Raw genomic sequence first — 17,824 nt, forward strand, 5'->3', positions numbered from 1 at the left:
TGAAACACGAGGTCTATAGTAAATGCTAATAAGGGCTACGGATCGGTGTCATTTATGACATGGTGCTCTTGATACGAAATGGACGAGCAAGGTGCACCATCATGTCTGTGTAATTAGTTAATGCTGCCAGGGGAGGAGCGGGTGTGTTTCAGGCGCTGTCTGGGACGACTTGTATAATGTCATCTTCAAGCAAAATGCCTTGTAATTGGCGCAGCTCCGAAAATACACGTCTGCTGGGGCGTGCACACCGGGCGGGGCTGTGGTCCGTGTCTGGTCTGCAAACACCCGCGGGCGAGCCCACGCTGCGCGTCCACTCGGACCGCTGGGTGTGAGGCTGTGTCTCTGCGTGTCACCGACACACACACACACACACGCTGATATGAGCCCTGCTTCGACGTGCGTGTCATGGCTTAAAAATAGAGGCTAATCCGTCAGCCGGTCTCGCAGCGGCGGCGGGGGCGGCGGCGGCGGCGGCGGCGGGAGAGTCATGGCCGTGGGGCTGGCTGCGCCTGCGATCTGCCTCCGGGACTGAGACCCCGCGCCGCGCTCGCACCGAGGTACCGGACTGCGGGGGGGTGGTCGCCTCCCCGGCGCCGAGAGGCTAACGGCTCCGAGGCTGGGGGCGGGGTGCGGGGCAGGGAGCGCCCAGGCAGGGGACGCGGGAGCCGAGCTGGCTAAGCAACCCCCCACCCTACCCCCCACCCCCCCACCCCGGGCTGCCTCCCTGCTCCCTCAGCGCCTGGCTGTCTGGGCTGGCCGGGGCTCGGGCGACAGCCATGAACCTGTTACAACCGCCACAGCGGACGTGGGGGGAGGGGTGCCGCGGGCCAGGGCCCCTGGAAGCGGCTGATGGGATTGGAGAAGGCCGAGGGGCGTCCCCCCCTCCCCGGGACGGAACAGGGCTTCTCCAGCCCCGGGGAGAATTCGAGTCCCACCGAGCTCTTGCCTACACCTGGTCTCCTTCCCGCTTCCTTTTTGCCATTCAGCATCACACAGGCAGCAGAACCTGTTTGGAGAAACCGAGAAACCGTGGTTTGGGAATAAATTGATGGGGTCTTTAGGCCTAAGGAGACAAGGCAGATGATGATGATGGTGGTGGCGGTGGTTGTGGCTATAGTCCCGTATTTCTGTGCTTCTTCAGCCCCAGCCATTGCAAAATTCTCTCTCCCTGAACACCCTAAGATCCAGGCTCCCCTCAGCGGTCGTGATCCTAATGCCCCTGCTTCTTGAGGCCTGTAGGTACATGGTCTTCCATGGCCTGGGGGAAAGGAGAGCTGGGCGGGGGGGGGGGGGGGGGCTGGCTGGCCATGAAGGATGGGTTCCCAGAGTGTGTGCAGGTCAAAGATGGCCTCTCCCTACCAGACTTTTGGTTGAGGTGTAGGGGGCAGAAGATCAGGAAGGGGGACCCTTGGGACCAGCCCACCATCACGGTGGGAGAGAAGGAGGAGGAAGAGGAGACAGGGGGTTTTGCCAAGTGGTCTCTCTGCCTGAAGGGCCCAGGAAGAGTCTCCAAGGCTGGCTCTCTCCCCCACGCTGCGCAGGCTTCCCCTTTCAGAAGGGCCAGCTGGCCAGAAGGGCCCTTTCAGAAGGGACAGAGCCCGAGGCACACATGCTAAGCCCCTCACTGCCAATCCCATGCCCTTCCTAGGGGTCACTTGACTCCAACAGCAACACAGATGGTCACTGCAGCCTCTGAGCTCCTGGGCCTGGCAGGATCCCTCATCCTTTCCCTGCCTCCCCCTTCTTCAACCCCCCAGCCTCCACCTCTCCCCAACACACCCAGACACACTACTCCAGCCTCGCTTGACTCAGAAATCCTCACATTAGAGATGAGGTTTAATCAATAATTTCTGTACGCCAATCGAAGGAGGGTGGTTTGTCTGTCGTGCACATAGATCGGCGCCTTCTTCCATTAGCGCATGCATCCAGCAAGTGTTTTTCAAAAATGTACACTTCCTCTTCTTTGCTAATCCCCACTCACCCCGTCCCCCAACAGACACTTCCCATAGCACGCTTAGTTAGCTCTGAGGCAGTGATAGGGCAGCAGTGGGTTAAAGCAGCCCATCTCTCTGGCGCTGAGGAGACAGGCTTGGCATATGTCATGGCCCCAGCTGCTGCTGTCTTCCTGCTAATTCTCTCTGGGTGGGTCCAAAGCCACCCCTCATTCCCATCCCAGCTCCCTAAGCTCTCTGCCTGTGGCCCCAGGCAGATGAGACCCAGATTCAGGCTGGCAGGAGCTCCAGCAGTGGGCACGGCCACCCAAATATCAAATGTGTGTGTGTGTGTTTGTGTGTGTGTGTGTGTGTGTGTGTGTGTGTGTGTGTTTGTGTACGTGTGTCAGGCGTGGGGGTGGAGTGGCGGAGCAGAAAGCCAGCAGCTGGGCATCTCCCTTTCCCCGTAAACAAGGACATGTGACTCTCCCACCTCCTTGCGCGGCTGAGCCAAAGAGCAGAAAGGAGCTGCGGCAGCTTGAAGGAGAGAATAATTGTGGAGGTCCCCCTGCTAGGGCCAGGCTTCCCTTCCCTCCCTGAGGATCCTCTCCCCGGGGCCCAGCCCAGTTGGCAAGAAGGGGAGCCTCTGCCCTAGGCTCACTCAGGTGTGCCTCCCATCCGTTCCTCCTCCAGCAGCAGCCACCTGGAGACGGACGCATCCTCACGGCAGCCGCCCCTGCAGCTGCCGCACGGTTTCCGCCACCTCTAAGATGTGCCCCGGTAACTGGCTCTGGGCGTCTATGACTTTTATGGCCCGCTTCTCCCGGAGTAGCTCAAGGTCTCCAGTTCGCACTAGAGGGGTCCTGGAAGAGATGCCGGCTGTTCAACATCCCTTCCTCAATGTCTTTGAGTTGGAGAGGCTCCTCTACACAGGCAAGACAGCCTGTAACCATGCCGATGAGGTCTGGCCAGGCCTCTACCTCGGAGACCAGTATGTACCTGGCAGCCCCGGGGTCACTGCCGAGCGTGTGTGTGTGTGTGTGTGTGTGTGTGTGTGTGTGTGCACGCGCGCGCACATATGCATGCAAGAAGGAAGGAGAAGGGTGGAGGGGAGGCGCTGACTCGTGTTGTGGGTTCCAGGTTGAGGACTGAGGGGTAGGGGTGCATGGACAGAGAGTGGAGGATTATGAAGATACCCAACTCTGGACAGAAAGTCTCTGTTCACGTAATAATGTCATTGATTTAGCAAAATTAATTATTGAGTGCCAGTGCTACAAACCGGACATAATAGATGACTTCTCTGACCTTCCATCTATTGTGCTGTGATTCTGGGGGGGGGGAAAAAAGGCAGGCAGTGGGAGCCAGGAAGTGGGTAGTAAGCTGAAGGGTTGACCAGGCAAAGCCACGATGTGTGCAGAGGTTCTGGAAGATGGGGGCCATGGAGAGAAGAGCATCACGAAAAGAGTAGTCCTCCCCTCTCTCTCTCAAGGGCGTTACAGTGTACAAGGAGTTTTTCACATGCATTTTCTCTCTTGATCTTCACAACAGCCTTGTGAGGTAGGTACCACTATCCCCAGGTTACAGATGAGGAAACTGAAGCTCAGAGAAGTGGTGACTGGCCCAAGGTCACACGGGGCGTAAGTAGCAGAGCCAGGACTTGCAGGTTCAAGTTCAGTGCTCTTTCTACTTGAGGAGTTTGCACTGGACAGGGAATTTGTCCTGAGATATGGCCATGGTGCCTGAGAGGTGTCTACCACTGAGCTGAGGGGTGTGGGCCAGACGGACACCTGAAGGTGACATCATAAAACGGTAAATGTGGGCGTGGAGTAACTGGTGAAACATGAGAAGGTTCTGGGTGTCAAAGAGAGCGTAAGGTAACAGGGGAGCTAGGTGTGGGAGCAAGGGCCAGAATCACAGCACCTCAAGGTTACCAGGGAGGTTAAATGTGAGCTGGCCCAACAGCCCACCTGATGTCCAAATTCCCTCTGCCACATCCATGCCTCCACACTGACCTCCTCCCTCTGCTTGAATACCCTGGTGGCAGGAAAATCATTCTCTGCCAATGATTGAAAACCATTCAATCTTTCTTCAGCGTGATTCCATGGCTGGGACAGACTTCCTTACACAAAGTACAGATCCGGTGAATTCTTCCCATAGATCAAGTCAAACCCCGCCGCCTCAGAGCGCTCAATATTTTATCATGTTTGTTGTTCACCCACCCCGTAGTCTTCTCTTCCCCAGGCAGAACCTCCCCAGTGCTCTCAACCCTTGCTCAAGGACGAGACTCCGGGTCATTGCCCATCTTGGGTCCCCGCTCTGGGTCATCAGTAAGTAAGGCAGACGCATGGAGCCAATGACATTAGCTAGGCAGCAGCCAGGGGGGAGACGAGGGCTCCTCGCCCCAGAGCCTCGCTTCCCCACCCTCCCTTTAACCTCTACCCAATGCAGGGACATAGCTAACAACCGCCGGGAGCTCCGCCGCCTGGGCATCACCCACGTCCTCAATGCCTCGCACAGCAGGTGGCGAGGGACGCCGGAGGCCTACGAGGGGCTGGGCATCTGCTACCTGGGTGTCGAGGCCCACGACTCGCCAGCCTTTGACATGAGCATCCACTTCCAGACGGCTGCCGATTTCATCCACCGGGCACTGAACCAGCCGGGAGGTAGGAGGGAAGACAAGGGAGAAAGAAACAATGGACATTAAGTTAGGGGAAAGCCCGAGGGTTCAAGTATGGAAGAGATTTTAATGATATGACCAAATGCTCCGCGTATAGTATCAAGGAAAGAAAAATGCCCTCAACTGTTTGCAAAAGGCAATGCATGAAAAGGAAGGAAGGAGATAATCCAAAATGTTAACAGAGTGGCGATGATAACGCACTCGGGAAATATCCCCTGGGTCCCCATTCTGGGCTAGACCCAGGCTTCTGTCGGTGATGAGTGTCTCCCTGTGAGTTGCTGAGCTGAGCTGCTGTGTTGTTCATCTTATTCTGTCTGGGCCTCCCGGGGGGTCTTCGTTCTTCCCACCGCTAGTCTGCACCCCATCCCGTCTCCCCGCACCCCTCCTTACCTGTCTTCCTCCTCACCTGTCCCTACAACTCTCTCCCTAGCCTTCTCCACCCCCCACCAACAGCCCCACAGCTGCCTCGTGTGTCTGTCCTCGCAGGGAGGATCCTGGTGCACTGTGCCGTGGGCGTGAGCCGGTCCGCCACACTGGTCCTGGCCTACCTCATGCTGTACCACCACCTGACCCTCGTGGAGGCCATCAAGAAAGTCAAGGACCACCGAGGCATCATCCCCAACCGGGGCTTTTTGAGGCAGCTCCTGGCCCTGGACCGCAGGCTGCGGCAGGGTCTGGAGGCATGAGGGGAGAGGAAAGGAAAGTCAGGCCAGGTGCAAGGGTCCCTGGCTTCTGGCTGGAGGGAGGAGGCCCAGATGTCCCACCGTCTCCCGTAGGCGGGAGAGCGACAGGGCTGAGGCTGCCACCACTGCTGCTATTTGCTGGGAGGGGATGGGGATTGAGGTCGGGTGATGTGCTGAGTGCCCAGGAGGGAGCTGACCAGAGAAGGAAGCAGCTATGGTGTAGGTAGACGGCAGTCCTGGGATTCAGACACCCTGGATTCCAGCCAGGCTGCTCACAGTGACCCAGAGCCCCTTCCCCCCATTGTGCCCAAGTGTCCCCCCTCACTCCCTTATCGAAACAAAAGTGCCATCTCTGTCCCATGCCTGCGCAGGGAATCGGGGATGCCGCAGGCACGAACGTGATGGTGTCCCCTTGTGTGTAGATGGTGGTGTAGAGACAGACGGTGCAGAGAGGGTGTGAAAAGCTGTGAGACCAGAGGGAGAAACCCACAGACGTGTTACTCCAAGCACAGGAAGAGGAAGTGTGGGAGGATTGGCGCTGTGCCCGTGGGCGCTGGCTGCGGCCAGAAGCTGCAGAAGGGCATGGCTGGGAGTCTTTAGAGGGTCGCTCACTTGGCTGGCTGCAGGTGTCTCCAGGAGAAATAAAGACGGTGGACAAGAGAAGAGCCTTGTGAAGTCATTGACAGCTCGTAGGTGTTCCCCACCTCCCTTCTGGGAACCCCCGTCTTGCTGGAGATAGCCACAGTTCCTGACTCCCTCACAGTGGTCATAAACCCCCAGTAGTTCTTAGGGATGGTTTCTTTTCTCTCAAGTCCCATTTTACGTGGGCCACAAGCAAAATCTTGAATTGTTATTTCCCTCCATGTCCACACAGGGGCAGCAGAGGACCAAAAACTTCAGGCTTGCGACCAGTTGGTGTAGCTGCTGGCCGGGCATGCCCTCCTCTGTCTGCCAAGCTTAACATAGGTCTCTATTCCCAAACTCAGGGGTGTAGGAAATAACACCTTCGTTTTCAAACATTTCTCATTTCTCTATCAAGTCCCCATCGTGATGGGATCGAATATCCATGTTAAATCAACCCCAGCCTTAAATCCTACATTCAGGGGTTCGGGTTTTGCCTGGTTACCAAGGAGTTGGAGGAGAGGGAAGGAGGCTTGATGTGATTGCTTCTTCTTGTAATCTTTCCAGGTTTGCCTCATTAGAGTGTAACAACGTCTCCTTAGTAAACTGATAAAAATTTAGACTCACCCACCGGAGAGAATAGTATGGTCTTTCTGTTCTCCCAGCTGCCAAACTGCCAGCTCCCACGTCCCTCCTTTTAAAAAAGACAAGGTCCCAGAGCAGAATATCTGCAGGAGTAGAAGGAGACAGAAGAGAAAGTGAAAAATACAGGGAAGAGAAATCGCTCAATATGCCTGAAGAGCGTATCTTACCCCAAAGTATAGAAACAGAATCTCAAAGCTGGAAGGTACCTTCCTAAATACTCCATTTCCAGCCTCCAACAAGGCATAAATAAATCGCCTGTTTAAAGTCTTTCGTGATCATCATCAGGCACTCGCTTAGACACCTTGGACACCTTTGATAGCTTCCACCCCATTTTACTAGCTCTCGACATGAAAAGGCTCTGATACTGTGCCTGCATCACACAGTCCTGCTACAGTGGTAGTGAGATGAAGCCAAAAGATCTGGCAGCCTGGGCTCCATGGCTCGTAGGGCCTTTGGGCAAGTCGCTTTGTCTCTTCCCCACCTACTCACATGCCATAGTTCTGTCTGCTTCCACGGAGTTGCTCCGGGCATTTGATTAGATATGCAATACAAAGCTTGGAGCCCAGTCTGCATTTAATAAGTGTTCCTTCTCTTGCTCTGTCCCTCCCTGCGATTTGAAGCCAGCTCTCTGGCTCTCCTGTGTCCTCTTACTTTCCGCCTAGCAGCTCTGATTGTTTCCAAGAGTGCATTTGTCATGAGTTTCCTCCCCAGCCTTGCCACCGGAGGCATCTGATTGTGGCAACCAGCACTGGTCTCTGTGCGTGAAGCTACACCTAGATGACAGGAGACCAGCAGGACCTAGTAGCTGGGACCTCAAATTTCTATTACCATTGAGGGTCAAATTATTCTAAGGGGCAGAGTGAGGTCTTCCTTAGGAATGTGGATTCTAATCCAAATGCATCGATTCCCTGTCAGAACTAGGGGCAGGAGGACTCAAGAGTAAGTACAAATAACCCAGAAGTAATGCAGGCTCTCAGAAGGACTGTCAGTGTGACCTGACCAGTACAAAGTACGGTAGAGCTGGGACCCCCCCCCCCCCCGTTTTAGTCTAGTAGATAGATTACTCTTGAGGAAACCGCAGCCTCGGCTGTATTCCTGCAGGCTGAATCTGCCTCCCGTAAATCCCCTGGAATTTTTTCAAGCTGAACAACTTGAGAATTTATTTCTAACTTCTGGTAGGAAAGGATAGTTACTAAAGCGTATTTGACCAAAGATGATCCTCAGAGAGGAGGTTGCATATTTTTATCATTTAACAAAGCCATGCTTTGCTTTGCTTAGGGAGTCTTCTGCCTTTGCAGATAATAAGACACCAGCTCATTTAATCCCCATAAAACCCCTGCAAAAGGTGTCATTGGCATTGCTGAAGAACAGGGAAATTGAGGTGAAATACTGTTCCCAAGGACACACAAGTAGTAAATGTAAGCATTAGGATTCAAACCTGGCGCTCTGGCCCCAGAAGCTGTGTGTGTGATCATCCTGCTTCCTTTGGTCCCTAACTCCACCATTTAAGGTTGTAAGTGTGTGTGTGTGTGTGTGTGTGTGTGTGTGTGTGTGTGGTGTGGGCCTATATGGTTGCAGGGAGAGAAGAGGCTGGCCACAGCCTGGCTGTTACACAGATAGAATCAGTGCTCTCTTCCCAAGGGGCTGGCGATGTCTGCTGTCACAGCTGGGTCTTGTGCCACCTGCCGGAACCGATGTTGAACGTCCAGTCTCCCTAATCCTCTTCTTGGAAGAAGTTGACCATTTGAACCCAAGCAAAGGGGAAATGCACAGGAATAAGTGAGCCCTTGTTAGATTCAGCCTGTGCTTCCAGCCGGCTGGGCCTCGCCCCTCGGGAGCTGCGGCCCCAGTCAATCGTGTAATCCTGCTGCGCTCCTGCCCTTGCCGCCTCCAGCCTTGGCCTGTGCGATGTTGACTCAAGCCCTTGTGGCGAGCCCCAGAGCCTGGGCTGCCTCTGGAGAGAAGGAGGAATGTTTGCCCAGTCCGTCACCCCTGTAACTAATCCCAGCTGAGAAGCTCCACAGGGAGAGGAGCTAAGAGAGAACGGCTGCTCTGAGCCCCGACATAGCAGATGGATCTGCAACCAGACAGGCGGCTGAGAACTGTGTCTGCCGCATGGAGAGGGCTGGGCCCGGCTGGCTGCGCAGAAAGGCCTCCGCCAGAACAGTGTCTTACATAGAAGGAAGCCTGGCCGGGGAGAACGAATCTGGTTGAGAAGAAAGACAAACCCAAGGCACCTGGGTGGCTCAGTCCCTTAGGCATCCAACTTCGGCTCAGGTCATGATCTCACAGTTTGTGGGTTCGAGCCCCGTGTTGGGCTCTGTGCTAACAGCTCAGAGCCTGGAGCCTGCATCGGATTCTGTGTTGTCCCTCTCTCTCTGCCCCTCTCCTGCTCATGCTCTGTCTCTCTCTCTCTCTCAAAACTGAATAAACGGTAAAAAAAATAATAATAATAAATAAATAAATAAACATTAAAAAAAAAGAAGAAGAAGAAGAAAGATAAACCCTAACTGGTGGTTACCACGGGGGAGGCAGGCGGGGGTGGGGAGAGGGGATTGGTGAAACAGGTGAAGGAGATTAAGAGTTAAGAGTACACTTGTGATGAGCACCGGGTGATCTTTGGAATTGCTGAATCACTATACTGCATACCTGAAACTAATACAATACTGTAAACTATACTGGAATTAAAAAAGATTGTTTTAGAAATAAATAAATAAATAAACAAACAAACAAACAAAACAAAAGGGAAGGAAGGGAGAAAGAGAGAGGAAAGGAAGGAAGGAAGGAAGGAAGGAAGGAAGGATCCAGTTCATCATAGATTCCTCTCCCTAGAGCTTTTTTTGAAGATGGAGCAAAGATCCAAACGTTTAGGGAAGAGCCATGTTCATACCCTAATCCCTGGATCCTATGAAAATGTTACCTCATGTGGCAAAAGGGATTTTGCAGAGGTGATTAAAATACAACTTTGGGGTGCCTGGCTCAGTTGATGGAGGACGCAACTCTTGCTCTTGGGGTGGTGAGTTTGATCCCCATGTCGGGTGTAGAAATTACTTAAATAAATTAAAAAAAAAACCCAAAACTTTAAACTATAACCTTGCATGGGGAAATAACACTGGACTGTCTGGTGGGCCCCATGAACCCTGAAAATCAGAGAACCTCTTCACACTGTGGTGAGAGATTTGACATGGGGGCTGAACCTTCATTGCTGGCTTAGAAGACAAGGAAGGAGGCTGTGAACAAAGGAAGGCAGCTGGCTTCTAGAAGTGGGAAAAGGCAAGAAAACAGATTCTCCCCTGATCCTCCAGAACACCGCCCTGCTGACAGGGCTTGATTTTAGCCCAGCGAGACCCATGTCAGACTTCTGATGTACAAAACTGTAAGATAATAAATTCGCATTGGTTAAGCCATTCACTTTGTGGTGATTTGTTACAACAGCAATGAGAAACGAATATCAGCCCCTCGAATCTCCATGAAGACCTTTCCACGTGAGCATCTAACCACTGGTTCCAAATGCTGAGACTAATCTCCAGCATGTTTTTTTTGTTGTTGTTTTGTTTTGTTTCAACTGAGAGCTGGTAACACACAGTAGGGGGAGAAAGATTCATTTGGGAAGGCCTTTACATCAGGGGTAGCAAACTGGCTGCCTGACACCTAAATTTACCAGCAGAGGGTATCTCATGATCTGTGCAATGGTTCCACGCCTGGGAAATGTCCCACAAGATGTGGATTTCTAGTTCCTCCTAAACTTTTGAAAGGAAGAGTGAGCCTACACTTTCACATGACAATGGTGAGTAGGGGCTGTCCCGTTGGGATGAAGTAATACCTGCTCTCCAGGTCCTCACTCCCCATCACTATGTTCTTACACTGAGCCTGCTTCATTCAAGATCATTTGCCTACACACATGCACCCCCAATATTTAGAGCAGCACTTTCAACAATAACCAAATTATGGAAAGAGCCCAAATGTCCATCAACTGAGGAATGGATAAAGAAGAAGTGGTATATTACTCGGCAATCAAAAAGAATGAAATCTTGGCCGTTTGCAACAACGTGGATGGAACTGGAGGATGTTATGCCAAGTGAAATAAGTCAGAGAAACACAGATATCACATGTTTTCACTCATATGTGGAATTTGAGAAACTTAACAGAAGACCATGGGGAAGGGAAGGGGAAAAAATAGTTTCAAACAGAGAGGGAGGCAAACCATAAGGGACTGTTATACAGGGAACAAACTGAGCGTTGATGGGGGCAGGTGGGGGAGAGAAGAAAACGGGTGATGGGCATTGAGGAGGGCACTTGTTGGGATGGGCACCGGCTGTTGTGTGTAAGCGATGAATCATGGGAATCTACTCCTAAAGCCAAGAGCACGTTAGCTAACTTGATAATAAATCATTTTTTTTAAAAAAAAAAGATCATTTGCCTACAGTCCCTGTGGTAAATTAACCCTATCACGGTGTATTAACATCTTACCAAGAAATGTAAGATATTCCTTATCCTAAGAAGCCCAGAGAAGTCCATTTTGCCTCATTTTTTTCCCAATCTCCACCTCGACCCCTGCCATTCTTGGACTGTTCTGCTCATGGGCAGTGGTCACTAGCCTGCGAAATGGCCTAGGATTGTTCCCTCAATTTGGCAGACATTTAAGTCCTCTGCCAAACTCTCCTTTAAGCGTCTGGAAGCAGCCTGGGAGAACGTGGCTAGTACAGCCCATCCCTCAGGAAGATCCCTTGGAAGCCAGTGGGGAGAACTGGAAAGTGACCTCGGGAAGCAAGGAGAGGAATGTTTATCAGCCACGTTCTGATGGTCTGCAGACTAAAAGAAAAGGACTCTCGTCCCCCTAGGCGACTTTCCTGGAGGCGGTTTGTACAGCTGAGAATTGAGGGGAGAGGCCTCTCCCTGCTAGTCTCTGGAGTTCCCTCACAAACTCGGTCAGGGCTGGGCAAGTCCACATTCACCACCTATGACCTTGGCAGAGCCTGAGTTCTTAATCCCAGTTGAAGCCAAAAATAGCCCAAAAAAGGCCGAGGCCAGAGGGGTGGTAGAAATATTAACCTGGGAGGAAGACAGGGTCAGCTTCAAGAATTTCCACATCCCCACCTGTGGGACTGAACACAAGGGTAAGGTGTACTGGCAACTTACAGCACTCCTTCCCAGCTGCACAGCACCTTGGCCCCCGGCCCAGGGATGGGAGGATGCTCACTTGCATTAGGAGAAAGGAGAGATGCGCCACGAGATCAGGAAAGGGTTAAAAGGAAGTGAGGAGAGGCCGGACACCTGGAGCAAAGGCTCAGGTAACCTCTGCCAAAAACACATGCGTGTACAGCAAACTCCCAGCTGCCAAACAAGACAAGGCTGTGCGATCCGGCCCAGCTCAGGACACACAGGTGAATGATCACAACCTCAAAAATACCAGAAGTGGCGGGAATCCAGGAGAATCTCTCATTCAGTGACTTTACTGACCCTGCCTCACAGAGCCCTGGCATTTCAAATAGTTTTCCATGGGGCCACCGATGGGGAGCAGGTACAGGAAGAGAAACCCTATGGTGATTCAAACAGAGCAGATCTGTTTTTATTTCCTTATGTATGCAGTTTCCATTTTTAAATATTATTTAATAGAGCTGTCTGGGTGGCTCGATCAGTTGAATGTCCGACTCTTGATTTCTGCTTGGGTCATGATCCCAAGATGACGGGATCTAGCCTTGCATGGGGCTCCATGCTGAGCATGAAGCCTGCTTAAGATTCTCTCTCTGCTCCTCTTCCCTGCTTTCATGATCTTTCTCTCTCTCTTGAAAAAAAAAAAAAAAAACAATATATATATATATATATATACACACACACACACATATATGTAATAAAAAGATTCTGCTCAAAAAAAAGGTTTGTAATCCACCAATCACTTTATTTTTTGTTTTTATTTTTTGATGTCTAGTTATTTTTGAGAGACAGAGTGCAAGCAGGGGAGGGGCAGAGGGAGAGGAAGACACAGAATCCAAAGCAGGCTCCAGGCTCCAGGCTCCAGGCTCTGAGCTGTCAGCACAGAGCCTGACCCCAGGCTCAGATTCACAAACCAGGAGATCATGATCTGAGTCGAAGTCAGATGCTTAACCAACTGATTCTTCATTTTATAAAGGAGAAAGCAGCCCTGGAGAGGTAACTAACCGAAGTCTCAGAGAGGACACAAACACCAGGACTTGGGTAGGGAGAGACTATTCACAGACCATTCTCCACCTCTTCCTGTTATTAACAGAACCATCCTGAGCTTCAGCAGGACTCATGACTGTCCATCTAGAGACTCCATTTCCCAACATCCTTTGCAGATAGCTGGAACCATGTGACTAAGTTCTCACCAATGGAATGGGAACAAGAGTAATGCTCCATTTCTTACAGAGAAGACGCGTCCCCCCACTCTATCATACCTTCCCTTGGGGTTGAAACATAAGACACGCAGCTGGCAAGCCAGCCTCTAATGTATGAACAAGGAACACATCTCAGATGAGCCAAGTAGCAAGAGAAAAGAGCTTGAGTCTCTGGATGGCTTTGTGAAGCAGAACTACCTCCTTGCCTTGTACCTCCTTTTCTTGGAATATTTACAAGACAGAAATAAACTAGAGTCTTTTGAGGCTCTGCATTTTTATGTCTCATTGTTACAATAGCTGCCTGATTTATCTTTTGTTAAATAGCACGTTACCTCCCCCAAACTCAGTGGCTTCAAACAACAAACGTTTGTTGTCTCATCATTTCTGCGGGTCAGGAATTCAGGAGCAGTTTAACTGTGTGGTTTTGTCCCAGGGTCTCTCCTGCGGTTTGCAGCCAGGGTGCTGGCAAGCTCTGCAGTCACTTGACGTTTGACTAAAGCAAAAATATCTCCTTCCAAGTTCATTCCCATGGTTGTTATCAGAGACCTTCATTCCTGACCACACCGCTTTTGCATAGGTGACTGTCTTTTTGTTTGTTTGTTTTAGTTTATTTATTTTGAGAGAGAGTGTGGGGTGGGGGGGAAAGAGAGAGAATCCCAAGCAGACTCTGCACTGTCAGACACGGGGCTCAAACTCACAAACCGTGAGATCATGACCCGAGCCCAAGTGGGACACTTAACCGACCGGGCCACCCAGGCGCCCTGAGTGTCTTTGAAGGAACCTGCAGTACACTTTTACGACCCAATCTCCAAAGTCAAGGGTGGTCACTTGTGCTTCATTCTACTTGTTAGAAGGTCCACAAGCCCAGCGCCGTCTCAAGAGAGTGGTAACCAGGCCCCACCTCTTCCGGGGAGGAAAATTCAAGAATTTGGGGACATACTTTCGAAACCACCACAAAGACCCAGCGTGCGTCCTAATTAATACACGAGACGTACTGGCTGTTTGGTCCAATGCTGCTCCTCAGCCATGATACTTCATGATGTAGTTTGGTGGTGATAAGAATGAGCATTTACCCGGGGCTTGAGAATTGAGGGGAGAGGCCTCTCCCTGCTAGTCTCTGGAGTTATTTTGTTCTGTCATATGCCAAGCATTTATCGAATGTTGTTCCTCATGTGACCCTCTATGGTAGATTCTGCTACAAGGTGAAGAACTGAGGTGAGAGCTAAACCTGCTCTCTCTCTCTCCCTCTCTCTCTCTCAACAATAAACATTAAAAAAATTTTTTTTAATTTTTGTAACGTTTATTATTGAGACAGACAGAGCATGAGCATGGGAAGGGCAGAGAGAGAGGGGGACACAGAATCCGAAGCAGGCTCCAGGCTCTGAGCTGTCAGCACAGAGCCCGACGTGGGGCTCGAACTCCCAAACCTCGAGATCATGACCTGAGCCGAAGTCGGGCGCTTAACCAACTGAGCCACCCAGGCGCCCCAACATTAAACAAAATTTTTTAAAAGAAATAAAAGTTTGGGGAAATGTGGGGTGCCTGGGTGGCTCAATCGGTTGAGCAACAAACTCTTAATTTTCACTCAGGTCATAATCTCACAGTTGTGGGATGGGGCCCTGCCTGGGGCCCTGAGTCAGGCTCTGAGCTAGGCATGGAGGCTGCTTAGGATTCTCTCTCTCCCTCTCCCTCTCTCTCCCACTGTCTCTCAAGAAAAGAAAAATTGGGGGAAATGTCTAAATTTGTCTAATTTTGAAGTGTGTTATGTTCATTTGGGCTGAATTATCACTTTTTAAATTTTTATTGATGTATTTTGAGAGAGAAAGAGAGTGAGTGAGAGCACAGGGGAGGGGCAGAGAGAGACGGAGAGAGAAAATCTCAAGCAGGCTTTGCATCGTCAGTGCAGAGCCTGACACAGGGCTCAATCTCATGAACTGAGTGATCACGACCTGAGCCGAAATCAAGAGTCAGGTGCCCAACCCACCAAGCCACACAGGTGACCCAATGATCACTTTTTAATTATCAGCATGGTTAGTGTTCTCTTCCAGACCTTAGGGCTGGATCAGGAGGACCACAGAAGAGAGACTCCCTTACTGAAGGCGAAATGGGACGGTCAAGTTTTCTGGCCCCATGCTCCTCCACAGAATGAGCTGTCTCTCCCCGAAGTGGTTCTCTAATGCTTGCAAGGCCTTAAAATAGGGGCACATGGGGTGTCTAAGAGGATGCTGGGGTGGGGAGGCAGGGATGAAGAGAATCTCCGGCTCCTTAAATGTTTTCCTGGAGGCTTAGTATTACCTTTCCCTCTTTCCACGGGAGATTTAGAAGCATAATTCTACTTCAGCTTTCTCAAGTAACTTTGAATATATAATCCATCATCTTCTTTACTGTTTCAGTGTCTTCCTCCATAAAGTAACCAGATATATCTTCCTGACTCACAAGAGGCTAGGGGTCTGAACGCTCTGGATGGGGAAGCGGGGGTAAGTTACCTAAATTGTATTCACATGATGTGGGAAATCAGCTTGTCTTTGGTAAGACCTTCAGTCTAGAAAATGCTGGGAGACTGAACTAATCTTTTCAAGGATGTGTAAGACCAAAGCCTTTCAACCTGTATCTCTCAATCTAAGCCATCATCGGAGGCACAGCCCTCCTGGCCATCCCCAGGAGGGGTGAGGGTGAGAGGAGACTGGGAAGGGATGCATTGGGCTTCCCAAATTAGAGTCCTTTAGTGCCTCGGGAGATCTTACTGAATGCTTAAAATATCACGCTTAAAACATAAGTTGTTATAGAACATTCTGATGACTGTAATCATGGCCCTTATAGGTGTGACCTCAGATGGTCACTCTCCTGATAGACCAGGTCTTTCCCCATGAGAACGTGTGCTGTTCCTACCTTCAAGGTGTCTTCCCACTTTGGGGCTCTTTAAGAAGGGTGGGGAGAGGAGACATTCCTCACTTCTTGTCAATTTTTCCGTCAAAGTTGGAAAATCTATGCCCTACAGGGACCAACACATAGCAGGAACTTAATGCAATCAGGCTCACCTATTGACGCCTTCCCCTTGAGCCAATGTATAGAAAGAATTCTTGCATAATAATTATACACATTTTTAAATCATCAACACTGTCTGGAACATAGCTTAAATTGTATGGTAATTGATACACATGCTCGCACATACATCTATTCCAAAAGTACTTAGTGAACCAGACACTGGTCCTACAAAAGTGGTTCCCGCCCTTGAAAAATCTCTTTCGGGGCGCCTGGGTGGCTCAGTCGGTTAAGTGTCCGACTTTGGCTCAGGTCACGATCTCACAGTCCGTGAGTTCGAGCCCCGCGTCGGGCTTTGGGCTGATGGCTCAGAGCCTGGAGCCTGCTTCCGATTCTGTGTCTCCCTCTCTCTCTGCCCCTCCCCCGTTCATGCTCTGTCTCTCTCTGTCTCAAAAATAAATAAATGTTAAAAAAAATTAAAAAAAAAAAGAAAGAAAAATCTCTTTCAAGGAGGGCTCCTGTGAAGGGCTCAAATTTAGGAAATCACTGGAATTATCCCGATAGTCCCACAGTAGACCACATTTTACATGAGGTGAAAGAAATGCAGAGAGGGACAATGACAGTGGTGAGCCACCGAAGAGATGTATTTTCAGCTGAATCTTACAAAATGTCAGGCACAGAAAGAAAAAGGGCATTCAAACATAAGTGATGCCATGTACGAAATCACAGTCAAGAAAGAATGTCCTATGTTTAGGGGACAACAGCAATAGCTTTGTGGCTGATGAATAGCATGTGAGCAAGAGAGTATTTGGCATTAGGAAGACAGGCAAAGGCCGGACTGAAACCATCTGAATGCCATACTCTACAATTTGACTTTACCCAGCAAGTAATGGGAACCAATAAAGGTTATCAAGCAAGAGAAGTAAAGGAGCAGATTTACATTTTAGGAAGATAACTCTGGGCCCAGCAGAGAGGACAGATTTGAGAGTGAGATCAGAGCATTATTTCTTTCAGCATAATTGCTTGAGAATTTGGCTGAGGAGGGGTGGGGGAAGGTGGAGACAAAGCATTCTGGAGCCCACCCTTTAACTACTGAATCAGAATCTCTGGGCTCCAGGCCTGGGAGTCTGTATATGTAACATCTCTAACGTAAGTGATTCCTGTGGGCTCTAAAGTCTGGGGTAGAGACTGGAGTCAAAGAGGTCAGTTAGGAAGCTTTTGCAATTGCCCAATTAAGAGATGAAATGAGTTGGATCGGTACATGATTCCAATCCCCCAGACCAGCTCTTAAAGAAAAACAATTGTTATAAGACAATTACGTAATTAAGTGCTAAACTGTTTGTTGCATACTGCTGTGTGATCTCAGCCAAGTTATTTAATACCTTAACCATCATGCTTTTAAATGACAAAGCACTCATATGCATAATCTTATTTGAGTGTCACAAATTCCCAAGCGTTAGGGAAAGTGTTTATCACCTTCAATTAACAGATTAAGCTTAATTGGAAGATGAGATTGAGTCATTCTTATTTGTTTGCTTGCGTGTTTGCTGTCTGTCTCCTCAGGCACTAAGAATCTCAGGAAGAGTAGAATCCTTCTGTCGCCAGGGACCTAGATGGGTCTCCGGTGTAAACAGCGCTGGGCACGAAGTAGGTTCACGGTGAACACATTCTGTATAAATGAAAGACAGAATGACAGACGGAAAAAAACAAGCGATGCAATGTCAGATAAAAAGAAATTATTTTGGACGGGGAATTAAAACAGTCTCTCTTCCAAGTGCTATTCAACACCTAGGTGGTTCTAAATGCTGAAGATACTGCCCTTAAGGTATTGCCCACGTGGATTTCTGGATTTGATTCTGCTACTCTGGAGCATGGAGGCCTTGACAGATCTACCTTAAGCTTACTCTTTGGCTCCTTGTTTGTAAAATG

The 17,824-nt window shown here is 50.1% G+C and overlaps 1 protein-coding gene across 2 annotated transcripts; it reads left to right on the top strand.

The window, feature by feature from the left end:
• The first annotated feature begins 259 nt into the window (after nucleotides 1-259).
• DUSP26 (dual specificity phosphatase 26) lies at nucleotides 260-5,951 on the top strand. 2 transcript variants are annotated; one of them, XM_043564545.1, is made up of 4 exons: nucleotides 260-557; nucleotides 2,625-2,922; nucleotides 4,380-4,594; nucleotides 5,095-5,951. In XM_043564545.1, exons 2-4 carry the CDS (start codon nucleotides 2,702-2,704, stop codon nucleotides 5,292-5,294), a joined length of 636 nt encoding a protein of 211 aa, XP_043420480.1. In that variant the 5' UTR covers nucleotides 260-557; nucleotides 2,625-2,701; the 3' UTR covers nucleotides 5,295-5,951. The 2 variants fall into 2 exon arrangements, with proteins under 2 accessions (XP_043420480.1, XP_043420491.1); XM_043564556.1 differs by having other exon boundaries at nucleotides 2,628-2,922.
• Nucleotides 5,952-17,824: the final 11,873 nt, after the last annotated feature.

This window comes from Prionailurus bengalensis, chromosome B1 (assembly GCF_016509475.1).
Source record: "Prionailurus bengalensis isolate Pbe53 chromosome B1, Fcat_Pben_1.1_paternal_pri, whole genome shotgun sequence".
Classification (NCBI taxonomy): Eukaryota; Metazoa; Chordata; class Mammalia; order Carnivora; family Felidae; genus Prionailurus; species Prionailurus bengalensis.